The 13,306-nt window shown below is 35.7% G+C and overlaps 1 protein-coding gene across 2 annotated transcripts in view; it reads right to left on the bottom strand.

Moving 5' to 3' along the window:
• Positions 1–9,981, bottom strand: part of slit2 (slit homolog 2 (Drosophila)) — a 166,617-nt gene extending 156,636 nt beyond the window's left edge. Inside the window, exons 1-4 of one of the 2 annotated variants that reach the window (XM_088917790.1) lie at positions 8,516–9,981; positions 6,483–6,554; positions 5,970–6,041; positions 1,028–1,099 (exon numbers count right to left, since the gene is read on the bottom strand). In XM_088917790.1, the coding sequence (XP_088773916.1) occupies positions 1,028–1,099; positions 5,970–6,041; positions 6,483–6,554; positions 8,516–8,688 (389 nt within the window). In that variant the 5' untranslated portion in view covers positions 8,689–9,981. The remainder of the gene's footprint in view (positions 1–1,027; positions 1,100–5,969; positions 6,042–6,482; positions 6,555–8,515) is intronic. The other variant, XM_088917782.1, reaches the window with a different exon arrangement.
• Between the last annotated feature and the right edge of the window lie 3,325 nt (positions 9,982–13,306).

Below are 13,306 nucleotides of genomic sequence, written 5' to 3' on the forward strand. Positions count from 1 at the left end.
GTTGAAATATTATTTATACATTTACATATAACAAAAAAGCAAGAAAAACAAGTTCTCATATGCTGCATTCTACATTTTTCTTCTTTAATATTCATTAATGAATACAATAAATTTAAAAGCACTGAAAACACTACCTACTCATAATGATATAAACGTATGGCAGAACATGGCTGTTTTCATTCTTATTCTTCTAATGGAAAAGTCATACACCGTGTTTCTGTATATGCCTACATCTTTTCAAAGATCAACTGAGAAAGAAACAAGCAATCAACAAACCATGAATACACTTCTTTCGCTGCATTTCATGTGTCTACTATAACAACAGACTTAAAAGTCCGCTGTAAAACTAAGTCGTATTTATAAGCATCCCACATACATAACGCTAGTTTTCAGTCAATCCAAAGTAAACCAAACACTTTTGACACAGCTTCAACTAGTGTTCAACCACGCTTAGTAAGAAAATATGAAGACCTATTACAGGGAAAGTTATTAAGTCCCAGGAAAGTTTATGTTACAAAAACGTACCCTAAGGTTTTTACGCATTTTCAACTGAGTCATGACAACATCACAGAAAAATGCAGAATTTGGGACGCAACTACGCCTACATAACCAGCATTCTTTTCATCTTTTTAACACAGTCCAACACTCCTTAGGATCCCAGGTAACAATTATTTAAAAGAAATCCACTTTCACTACTTCAGCCATAGCCTAAACTTTTAAAACGCCTCAGGTTATCTCTTCATAACTCAATTGCTACCTTTGATTTATGTTTTTATGTAAAAGGCATGAAGCAAATTACAACTATATCCTACAAGCTTGCAGAAAGAAAATTATACCTTTAAGGGGTACTGAGAGAAGCAATTAGAATAAAACAAGGACTCATACAACAGTTAGAAAGTTGAAGATGTAATTATTTACCTGGTTAGAGGCATTGTCTAATTAAAAACAATGCTGGCAATCGTAATTCAAGAAATGGCATAAATAACGTAACACCACATCCTTTGAACAAGAGAAGGTTTGAACTCACAGTCTGTACAGCTTCATTGTTCCAAGGAAAAGTAGTTCTGGCAGCACTTGTAGATTATTCCTATTCAGGCGCCTGGGAATAACAAATAAAAAATATAAACATATGTGAAAATGTTCGAAGAAATAATTATAGTAAAACAGTTTTAAAAATTCTTAACTGATTTCATTTTATCATACTAAATCTATAAACGTCCATATCCTTCGCAAGGATACGAATGCCTAGAGGAATATGATTTTAAGAAAAGTAAATGATATTTTAAACAACAGTTAAAAGTGCCCTGCAACAAGTTGGATAAACTTTTAATAAAAATATTAACATATTATTGCAAACACCCTATAGAACTGTTACTGTCACTTTAAAATTAAGAAACATCAATGCAATCTGAACTTCTAATTTAAGTCAAAGTAAGAAGCCAGCATCTAGCAAACACTGTCACAAAGGATGGGTAAAAAAACAGATGTGGGAAAAACAAACAGCAACCCAGCTACGGAATTTGTAAAAAGGTCTTTACAGTGCAAACAGGCCTTCTCTCCACAATTTACTTTAAAAGTAATAAAAAAGATCACATTAGCATCCCATGCTCAAGTCAGAACAAAATTTACAGCCCAAAAGGAATATTTTAAAATGATAAAAGTATCTTTGTGTTAGATTTAAAAAGTATGCTAAATGTAAATAGATTACCAAACAACCAGATCAGGATTACTGTGTTTTACGAGTACTATCAGTAATTGCATGGGTCTCCACACAACATATCACAAGTTATCTCTTAAGAGTGTTTAAGATTGTGGTGACAAAGATGTTAACTGTGAAGGGGGAAAAAACAAAAATATAAACATTATTTCACGGTATCTGTGTCTTTTCATGTTTTTGATTAGGTAATGAGATCCTAAAAAAGATTTTCAGAATGATACAGGTCCTTTAAAAAGTCACTAAAGAAAAAAAAGTTGAAAACTCTGAAGGCAGAACCTAAGGAATGCCATCATATCTTAAACAGAGTGTTTAGAAGTATAGTATCTTTCACGTACAAAAATATTATTTAAAACTTAATTCAGATGCTACTTTGAAAGACCATATGAACTTTAAACTTTCTAAATGCAACTTACCAAGGCAGTAAGACAGTTACAAAACAGCTATGCATAACAATCAGTGTTTGGATTTGCTCAACAACCAGTCTTTCCACATAATTCCATCACAGCACAATGTTCAGTCAGTCCCCTTAGAACTTCATTAAGCTGAGAACACCATTAATTACGGAGCTTTCAGCAACTAAAGAACAGGAAAATCATAACACTGATCTAGCCAGCAATCACAAATTATCTAACAATTAAAATTTTCTATTTTAATTAATTGAATTAAACTAAATTATACTAATTGAATCAAACATCAAGTGTAGGATTAATAATGTGATCTTGGTGGCAGGGTGAAAGTTGTATAATTTGAGACAAAGTGTTACATTAGACTAGATGTAAAAGGGCATACGTTTTTTTCCATTCTATCTTGCAATAACAGTGGTATGCGTGGCTATCTGAGTACTGAAAAGTCAAAATGTCATTGATATAAAAATATTAAAACTTAACAGACTTTGTGAACAAATGAGATGAGATCTGAGTGATAATTTCTTATGTATAAATAAGTATATTTGAGAATATCATCCCAAACCAAACTAGTAATTATTTTCAAACATATTACAATGTATTCTTGATAAAGATTATTTTATTGCTCTTTGTATCATTATGTGTCTGCTTCACACCACTTAATTTTAATTTAAAGAGGTCACTAATGAGAGAGGAATATTCCCCATGATTAGATGAAATTAGAGGTCATAGATTGTAAAATGAATGTACTGAACATTACAAATGCTCAAAGAATTTAAATAAAATACTCCAAAAACTATTGGAGACTATGAATGACCTCACCTATGAAATGTGCAAAACAATGTGAGTTACTTGATACACATCTTAAACAACAGGAAAAACTTTTAGGAACTCTGGGCACATTTCCCTTTGCAGTTTCCAAGACACTTCGATAACTTATTTAAAAAAACTGAATAATTAACACAAGGGAAAGAAGATCTTGATTTTGCTACAATATCCATAAATAGCACACCAGATAAGACCAGTTCCTCTTAGTGCCAGCATCATTAAGAACAACAAAAGTCACATAAGGAATCTACTATCAAATATAATGTACTGTAAAATTTTAATGATAAGGCCAGAGAAACCTCAATGAGAACTGCATATATCAAAGTAAAAAAAGACCACATTTTACAGCTTAAGGAGCTCTACAGTGGTCCCCTGGGAATGCCTTGTCTGCACCACTTAGAGCAGGAATAAACAATAGTGAGGTTCATCATAAATAAAGAGCTCTAAAAATAGGATGCTTGGCACATTGCAGATTTAAATGATATGTCCTTGGATCTCAAACTATTAACAAAACCTATAACTGTTTCTGTTCATGTTTCTTGGTCTTTGGATGCATGCACCTGAATTGAAATTTGTGTACAAACAGGCATCAGAGAAAGCAGAAAAAAAGCAAACATTAAGTTCACGTGATTAGATATTATTAATCTGAGATGTCACAATTTAAATTAAACCCCAAAACAAGTAGTTCAAATTCTTAAGGTTTTTGCATACTCCAGCAGTTTTGTGTTCTTTGATATCTGTTTCAAATAGTAAGTCTATATCATTGATATCAGCAGAAAAATGACTTTTAAATTAATTAGGAAATAAGGCAAGTTCACATAGCAAAAGTTTGGACAGAGGACAAATCTAAATGGTATAGTACATACGAGCATACAAACACAGAGGCATTTGTATGTTTGGTGATTTGTATACCATTTGTATGTCTCTGCGTGATTAAAACTGTAAACAATGTCTAAGAGTTTATGAATAATGTACCACATTAAAATGTCCTGTGCTTTCATTTGGCTGCTTTACATCATTTCCATGCTTAAACCACATTTAAAAAGAAAGACAAAATTGGCAATCATCTAGTATAATTAAAAGCAATGACATTTGTGTTAGACAGAAAGTCTTTCTTAAAACAACTCCAACTAAATGCAAAAACATATTGCATATCCCTAGCCTTTGTAATTAGTATTGTTCATATCTCCTTTTCTTCAATTCTTTGTGGTAAAGAAAGTATTACATTCTCACTCGGAACAAAGAAGGATTAGTTTCTGGGCCATATTCTTGATTAAAAGTGAAGAGCATGGTATTTTTGTCAAAGCCTGATCCATAGCATAGTGTAACGCAACGGGGGCTCAGGCGGGCGCCCTTGCCGCATCTGGTCGGCCCCATCCCGACTGAGGCTCGAACCCGGGACTTCCGCGTCTCTCTGCAGCGACCTAGCCCCGTGAGCTAAAGAGAGATCTCTCTCCAGCCCAGTAGCTGTAGTCCTGCTATCATAGGGAAGGGCGGTGACGTCACCTGCTCTGGTACGCCGGCTCTTACACAGTACCTGACGGCCGTAAGCGTTACACTCTCCCCCGCTTAAATCGCCGTCCCCGGCGAAGGGCTATCCCATCCCACTTCTGACACCAATGTAACGCAACGGGGGCTCAGGCGGGCGCCCTTGCCGCATCAGGTCGGCCCCACACCGTCCGGGGCTCGAACCCGGGACTTCCGCGTCTCTCTGCAGCGACCCAGCCCCGTGAGCTAAAGAGAGATCTCTCTTTAGCTCACGGGGCTAGGTCGCTGCAGAGAGACGCGGAAGTCCCGGGTTCGAGCCCCGGACGGTGTGGGGCCGACCTGATGCGGCAAGGGCGCCCGCCTGAGCCCCCGTTGCGTTACAATAGTCTATACCTGACAGAATTAGTCACGCCAACCACAGCCTGGCTTTTCAGAAAGGAAATAGTTTCATTTCTCAACGTGAGACCATTGCAGTAAATCTTTTAGGTTGGGTTTTTGATCATACAATTATAAAAGAAATAACACAGACGATAAAGCGTTCCAAATCGATCAACATGTGCAGACAGCCTACGACACTTCTTTCCTAAGCTTCCAATTGTTATAATATGAGCACCTCTAGCTGCTTCTTTTGTGTGTCTCCCAGCAAAAATTCAACTCCGATTTCTACATTACAGTTAATGTGCTTAGATAAGTGTCAATGTTTATAGAAAAAAGGCTGCTTTTGTGAATTATATAGTTACCATGAGATTTTGGGATTTATGCATTTGAAAGAACTGATTCTTCAGATTTTTGCTGTAAAGTCTTTCATACTGTATCAGAAAATATTTTAATCTTCTAATTGCTGCTTGTTGTGGAACTACTACGTTGTCGATTCTCTCCAGATGAATAGGATTTCTCATGAGTTGGTGTCAGACATTATGACATAACAAAAAAGAAAAGCTTGTAAGACTTCTGAGAAAGTAGTTATTTGCACCAGATCACAAGAAATGATTTAAGCAAATAAATATTGCAGTACGTCTCTCTCTTAACTGTACGAGTTCATACAACTAAAAATGAGAAATCTTTCACATTGTTTACACTTTGCTTCTTTCAAGAATTTTTTTTTAAATTTTAAAGCAAAAACAAACATTGGTGCAAGAGTAAAATACATTTGAAAGACTGTATTCACAGCTTAACTCAAGTTTCCTAAGAAATTCTCCTAGAATTCAATGTTCCCTGGAGATGAACTGGCTGTCCGACAACAATGTCTCTACATCAAATGGACCTGACAATTGCAAACAAAAAGAATTTTCACAGCTTATTTGCAAGAAAATATGAAATATTTGCTCTTAGCCAACAGCTGTGGTTTCCCAAAAAAATGCTCAGAGATGGAAATCATTCTTCATGTAAAATCACAAAGTGTAATGAAAAACAAACAATGAAAATACATGTGTAATGATTAATTACAAGATCTGTCCCTGTGTAACGTAGACTTCGTGCACAGGATTGCTTTATCGCTACTTATTTTAAAAACCTAAATAAACAGAACTTACAGTCTTTCTAGCTCTTTCAAATCCTGGAATGCTCCCCTCTCAATCGTGCTGATCTTATTCTCCATGAGTTGCCTGGAAAAGCAGGATAGGCAGGTCAGTTAATGCATCGTGAACCGGATTCCAGTTAACACCTCAAATTACTTCTTTTACTCAAGTGCTGGCCCCACTCCCCACCTTCATCATCCACCTGAATGATCTCAGCAATGCCTCTACCAGTCTTAGACTACAGGTCTAATTTCCCACAGCAAAGACTGTTGTCACTCAACAGCGACAGAGGCTTGTGTGAAGAGGAATTAGAGAAGCAGCCACTTTGACCACAAAAACCACACAGTAGCAAATCTGGAAAACCTAGTCCTATGCTTTGTTTTCTGGCTGACACTATGAAGCACCAGAAAAGAACGACACCACTGATTTGGGTCATAATATGTATTTCTTTAGCTTTAATAAGAATATAAAATTAATTTCACAAGATAATACAGATTATTTATTCAGAAAGTAAGAAAAAAAACTTACAGGACTCTTAGATGCCTTAGTCCTGCAAAATCAGACTTTGTAATTCTTGTGAGGTTATTTGCATTCAAATCTCTGAAACAGAAGAGACACAGAAAGAGAAAAATTAACTTATTTGGTCTTTTTCCAATATTACATATTATGGGTAGAAAAACTGTATATATTTATGTTAACCCATGAAATAAATTCAATACCTCACTGCGCAGATTTTAAAAAATGCAATGTGATTTGTAAACGTAAAGAATGGCATAAGCAGAATTAAAAGATTTTAAGTAGAAAAAGCATTTTATTAAACTGTAGTGCAGGAAACATCCCTCAGGGTTTTAGTTCAGTTTTAAATTCTTCAGCATACTGTATTCCTTTGTCCATAGGTAAAATCAGTATGTTTGAATAAAAAGTGCATAAAAACTGATTGTGTTGTATACTGTACATGTGATGTCAAAAGTTTCCGACTACAATTGTACGCCTGTATACACATATCTTTCGGTTTACTTCTTCCTGTGGAAGTTAATACATTAACTTTTAGATCTGTGATTTCACAGCTGATAGATCAAAATGAACTCAGAATAGCCTTAAATTAAACATTGTTGAAATCTTGTTTAGTATTTATGTATTTCACCGGATCACTGAGGATTAAAGATGTTGAAATTTTAAATTAGCTTCGTTGCTGTGAGTTTAGTTATTCAGTGAAAATCATAAAAGGTGCATAAAAACAAGAGCAACGTTTCTGTCAAAAGATCACGACCGTCTTCATGCTTGCAAGTGCTATCGATTCTGGGGGTTAAGGAAATTTAAAACCAGGACAACAAGCAGAACAGTAAACCAACTTCAGAACTCTAGCATTCATCGTGGTTATCATAGTGAATCCAGATTTGTCTCCAGACTCATTCATATTTTATTTATTTATTTTATTTCTGAAGCTATTTTTTGCACTCTCCTAAGTGTTAAATCCTTTATGGGTAGCCCGATAAATCTTTCATCTCGTCATTATATATAAATATCTTTGTGTGTGTATCTTAACCGTTTCAATTATTTAAAAGGCTTAAGCATCAAAACTTCAGAAACGGAAAAGAAGCTCCCTGGATAATAATCTACCGCGTCCGTAAACATATCTAATGCCTGTAAACAGTGGCAGCGCATGCATGGTCGACTGCACACAGTTCCCTACACTAGCTTTCCGCACGCGTAATGAGTAGAATGTAAGGCGCTTTTATCGCACACACTGAAAATTGGAGATACCACACGAAAGGTGCTAAAGGTGACGTCATAGAAATCTCCCAAATTCTTACTGATCCACTTAACAGCGGCATCGTATTGTGTATGGTTATTTACAACCCAGAACACTTCTGTACCCTCCTAAAAGGGCTGCAATTGATTTTGTATCCCTTGTTGGGTTTATTTAAAAAGAAATTCCAGACTACTACCATGTTTTAACAGACTACGTCGTGTGTCTTCGTTCAATGTAATGTTCCCCGTCAGTAACAGAAAACTTTTAGTATTAATGCTAATTAAAACTTAGCATGAGATACTATTTACACATTACTACGTTATATTAATAAACAGTTTTCAATTATTTATCAATTAAAATAAACGGTATTAGTACTAATGGTTGCATTAGAATGGTATGAAAAGTGCCAAATATTTTTCAAGAACTCAAGCTAACCTGCATTTTTTTACTGTGAATTCTTCTCATATTCAAAGAAAACGGAGTGGCTGAAATAAATATTTACGATTCTTTAAATACAGTATATTTAACGCAGTTCTCGTCGGGCAGCCCAAACTATCTTTGCGTTAGGTATTCTGTCATCGGTGTTGTCACTGTAACACACCATGATAAACCATGATAAAGCACCGCGTATTGATGCGGTTTCTGTAAAACCCCAAACAGACGATAACCCTCACATTGATACATTCTTTTCTTTCGAAACTTGGCAATCTAAATAAGTCGAAAAGACCAGGTCTATATTGTTCAGTAACTTTGCTGGTGGTCTCCGTACTAAAAAAATGAATAATCGCTCGGGTTCAGTGGTACTCACAGTCTCTCGGTGTTCCTGGGGATGTTCCGCGGCACGTTGCGCAATCCCTGTCCGTGGCAGTCCACCGTGGTGCCGGAGCAAGAGCATGGAGCTGGGCACGGCTGGGGCTCCACTACACTTAAAACAACCAGCAACAGCCCAAGTGAAAGGGACAAGATACGATACACGAGCATTTTCAGCAGTAAATGATCTCTGGGCGATTTGAAGAGCGCAATCAAAGCTAGATGAAGGTCTGCGTTTCACAAGACACAATGTCAATCACACGACGGAATACAGATTTAGATTCTAAGAAACCACCGGCAAGTGAGATGAAGAGAAAACAAGAGGTTTTCCTTTTAAGCACTTCGATGCAGAGGTCTGAAGTCGTTTGCCTGTGAGAGCACAGCAGCTTTCTTGAAACAAAGTCACTTCTTTGATTCACTTCTTCTTCAGGCAACAGAAGTGCAGTACACTGACTGATTGGATCTTTGATACTGCAGTAGTTAAGTCACAGAAAAAAAGTTCGCCACACTATATATTAAAAACGCTGGTGTTGCTGTCTTGTGCCTTGTACAGCTAAGGTCGAAATGTTATTTGATTATTGTAAACTGTATGGACTTTCAAAACGTACACACGAGAGGTCTGCGCGCAGGACATAAAAAGAGACGGTAGTGATTTCTCTTCATACATTCATCATCTCGTTACTGAATGTCGGAAGTACAGAATGCTTTGTATCCAACTTCAAGTCAACAAAATGCTATACGAACAGCGAGAATGAGCAGGTCTGCAGCTATATCCAAAAATCCTCCAGAACTCTTCAACCGTATAAGAAATTAGGAGTCCCCGTCCTCCCTGAAGGTAGATGAAATGCTTGCAATAAGACGTCAGCCAATATTTAGTGCCTTGCCTCCCACACCGCTCTGAAGCAGACACCTGACGGCAAGCGGAGAGCTGTTCTCATTTGGAAAGGAACAGCAGCTCCTGACAATGACAATTACCGAAGTTATCAGTACACGCTTATCCGTTATTTCTCGCAATATTATTAAAAATATATATATATAATCCACAGACGTTATTTTTCTTGCAAAGCAGAAAAAAGGAAGAAAACCCCACCGGAATCCTGAAAAAATAGGGTTGTTCCCTATGTAGCAATTGCGGCGACTGCACCAGGTTAAAAAATAAATAATGCAAAATATATTGCATAAAAAACAAACACCAATCCCGGTCAGCAAAGCCCACAGTAAAGTTCGTGTTTTATAGAAAAGATGTTCTAAATTATATTATAATCCCTCTTCTTTTAAAGGTTTACTGTTTTAATGCTCTTTTCTTGAAAGTTATTCATTTTTTTCTTCAAGAGTTGATTAGACGAAAATGTGTTTGCCTTGACTTTACATCCGATGCAGTTATTCCGTTTCTCACATGGTTTAACTGAAGCAGTTGACAGCACTGAAAGAAACCCAGAAACTCTCACTGTTCCGAAACTAAACAAATTCGAAACCTTCATGGTTTAATGTTTTATACTCTGACATAACCCCGCCTACAATCCCACCCAAAATCCCATCCCTAGCCCTGCCTCCAGCCCGCTAGGCATCTGCTGTTGGATAAGCTTTGAACTTATTTACATAGGGACATACAGAGGTATAGTTTGAAATTCTAAGAAGTGAACGAGTTGATCCCGTAAATTTCAACGTTTTATCCTTCTACCTTAGAGGATTTTATTCTCCTGTCGTTTGTATCGTGAACGGGGATGAGGTAAATAGGCTTAAAGCTGAATAAAAGTAATAATAGTAATTTGACAAAACAATACATGGGATTATTGCCATATTTTAACTATTGCTTGAAGAATGCCTAGAAGCAAATACAGCTCCAAACTTGCAGTGACTGGGGACTAAATCAACTTCCTCTTTGAACCCCTCCCCATGCAAACCTGTTGCCAGCTTTTGAGCTGATTGAATGAATTAACTTACAGAGAAGACAGTTATGTTGTTTTTGTGGAATCTAACATTACCAGACAATTAAGGGACCGGTCAGTAACTTTCTGCTTAATGAGGAATCGGATTTTGGTTTCATCAATCAAATATCTCAAGTTTTATTTTAGGATAAGATTTACAGATGTTGACATTTCCAAAGGAAAAAAGCTAACTGATTGCAGGTAACCTGGTATAGTCCTATAATGCAGAGGTTTCTGCCTTGTAAAGGAATGTTATAAATAACAAGATGCATGTACTCTATAACATTTCACTATATACAGTATATAGAAATATTATATATATATACAACAGAATACTGAAACTGGGGTAATTCTCAGCAGTTGTGTTTTTAATTGCAGGAACTTGGTTAAACTGAATTTAAAGGAAGCATTGCTTTGATCTTTATGCTGCATTTTGTTGCAATTACTTTAATGATAATAGTGATAATTTTAAATAAGGTTTTTTTTTTCTTTTTGGTGAAGCATATGAAGTTTTGCTTTGATTGGTTAAATGTTTGCAAAGAGGAGTTCTGAACACTCAAAAGTATAACACAGGCACCACAGTATATGACATATTGACCTCCCTTGAAAAAAAACTAAATTTTGAGCATCAGCCAAGTAAACATTATACAGTAAGTATCAAAATGCTGACAAGCAGCATCAGATACATTTTCCGTCATCTCCAAACCATGTCATCATTTACTTTTAATTTTACTGGAGCACAATTTCAAAGATCTCTTTATCACAAGAAAAGTTTCTGACTTTCAGTGCAGCAGTTTTGATATTACAGAATGTTCAAAATTTGGTAGAATAACACTAATACAAAATCAATAAGCAACCACCTCTTTCTGGGCCTGGTCTTCTAATTATGGGACAAAACTTTTGAAGACTTTCATGAGCCACTTTCATTAAACTAATGATCTACCCTGTACAGGTAAAATCCCCATCCTTTACAAATACATCATATATAGTACATTCATTATGAGGGTGTATTAAAAGTTTAATTTGTCTTTATACTGCTTTTGAACTAAAAGTGCATTACTAAAAAATACCTACATAAAGTGGTTACTTATGCCACATTTTTACATAGTGTACTGTTGTCAGTAAGTAAGTTTGCTGTCATTTATTCATTTCAAGATACGGTTAATAAACATTTATCACCTTTTTAATTAGATTTCAAAGACTGATAATGAGATTTGAGGCAGAGGTCTTTTGAAGATAAATACTGTAAAACAACCGTTGCTTTAAAAATAATCATGTCATTGCTTGCTTTTAAAATGTCGGTTTCCTTTACTGTTATGCTTAACTTGATTAATAGGGACAGTGACGTAAAAACTTAATAAAACATTTTTCCAGAATTGCCTTAAAGACAAAAGTTGTTTCACGCAAATATCGTATCATGCATCTTTTTAAAGACAAAACTGTATTAATTGAAATGCTTTACATACCTTTCTTTCTTGTGTAAAACCGCAAACAAAAAGCTCTCAGGGCATATTTCTATTGAGAGAGCTATTTCTGTGCATTTTGTTTTGGTATAAAATGTGCTTCATTGTAACAGGAGTATTTCTTTGTCTGTAGTTTATTACACAGATAAATGTCCTAAAGGCACAAGCACATTTTGCACTAATGACTTGCTTTCAAAGTTAGTCACAAAAAGACCAAGGAATGATACAGTATTAGAGCTGGCTAAACAACTTTGTTCACCCCCAGAGAGAGAGCCTCCAGGGTAGGGCCAAGGCACTTTGCCAGAACATGATGCAGAAAGCTGCACCTGCATTATGTACTACCAGAAGTGAGCTCTCCCTTGGATCTGCTGTTAGTGCTTTGTTTTAACAAACAGCAAAACAAAGGGCAACATTCCCAAGCAGTTCACACAGTATGAAATAGTTTATTGTATTTTTATACAGCTATCTGGAGATTTTGTCTTTGTTTATATCTGTGCATGCTTGTTTATTTAACTTTTCACAAGAAGTATTTTTTTGTTGAAATGATTCCCATTAGAGCTGCAGAAATCTGTAGGTATTGCAGAAAAATAGAAGGGATTACTACAGCACTATAATTTCCACAAAAATACAGGTGGGTGTCAGTGAACATGTGAGTACTGACTCATAGTGGGATTTGTTTTTTGGTGTTTTTATAAAAGATATGTCCTCTTTTTTGGAAAATGTATCAGGAAGTATTAATGCCATTTACAATCAACTTTACTTTCTATGTAAAAAATGTAAATGAGGATAGAAAAGGGCTTAATCTGTTCGTCATGGCAGATTTTTATTTTATGAATTGGGCTGAGGAGAAAACCTGTTCATAGAGCATGAGCAAAAAATCAAGAAAACATTATCTTATTTCCTGCAATACCTAAAGCTATGCATTTAAATTAAATTTAAAACACGGATATACAGAAACAGAATAGAAATTAAAACTTGAGGTTTCATAAGTTTTGTAAATGTGTGACTTTCTGTTTGACAAATCCAATAAGAAAGTGAAAAGAACTTTTTCTTTCACATGGTGTTCAAATTGCCACAGGAGTAGAAATATACAGTATGCAGTAGTTAGAGTCGTATGCTCAGACTAACCAGCTGAAAGAACTGAGAGAACTGAATACAAATACTTTAAGTGTTCTCTTATCTAATTTTCTAGATAAGTTAGTTTCACAATGGATGTTACACAACAAAGGAAGATGGGGCTCAGCACTGAGGTCCTCTATCATGTCTCTGCTTGATTATTATTGGTATTATTGTTAAGATGAGCAACGTCATGTAGTGTTGTCTCTGTAGATGTCTGAATTATTTTATCAGTTTAATTTTCCATTCAAGTTTTATATCAAAGGATGCAACATAAAGAAC

Source organism: Atractosteus spatula, chromosome 1 (assembly GCF_055471065.1).
Source record: "Atractosteus spatula isolate fAtrSpa1 chromosome 1, fAtrSpa1.hap1, whole genome shotgun sequence".
NCBI classification, from domain to species: domain Eukaryota; kingdom Metazoa; phylum Chordata; class Actinopteri; order Semionotiformes; family Lepisosteidae; genus Atractosteus; species Atractosteus spatula.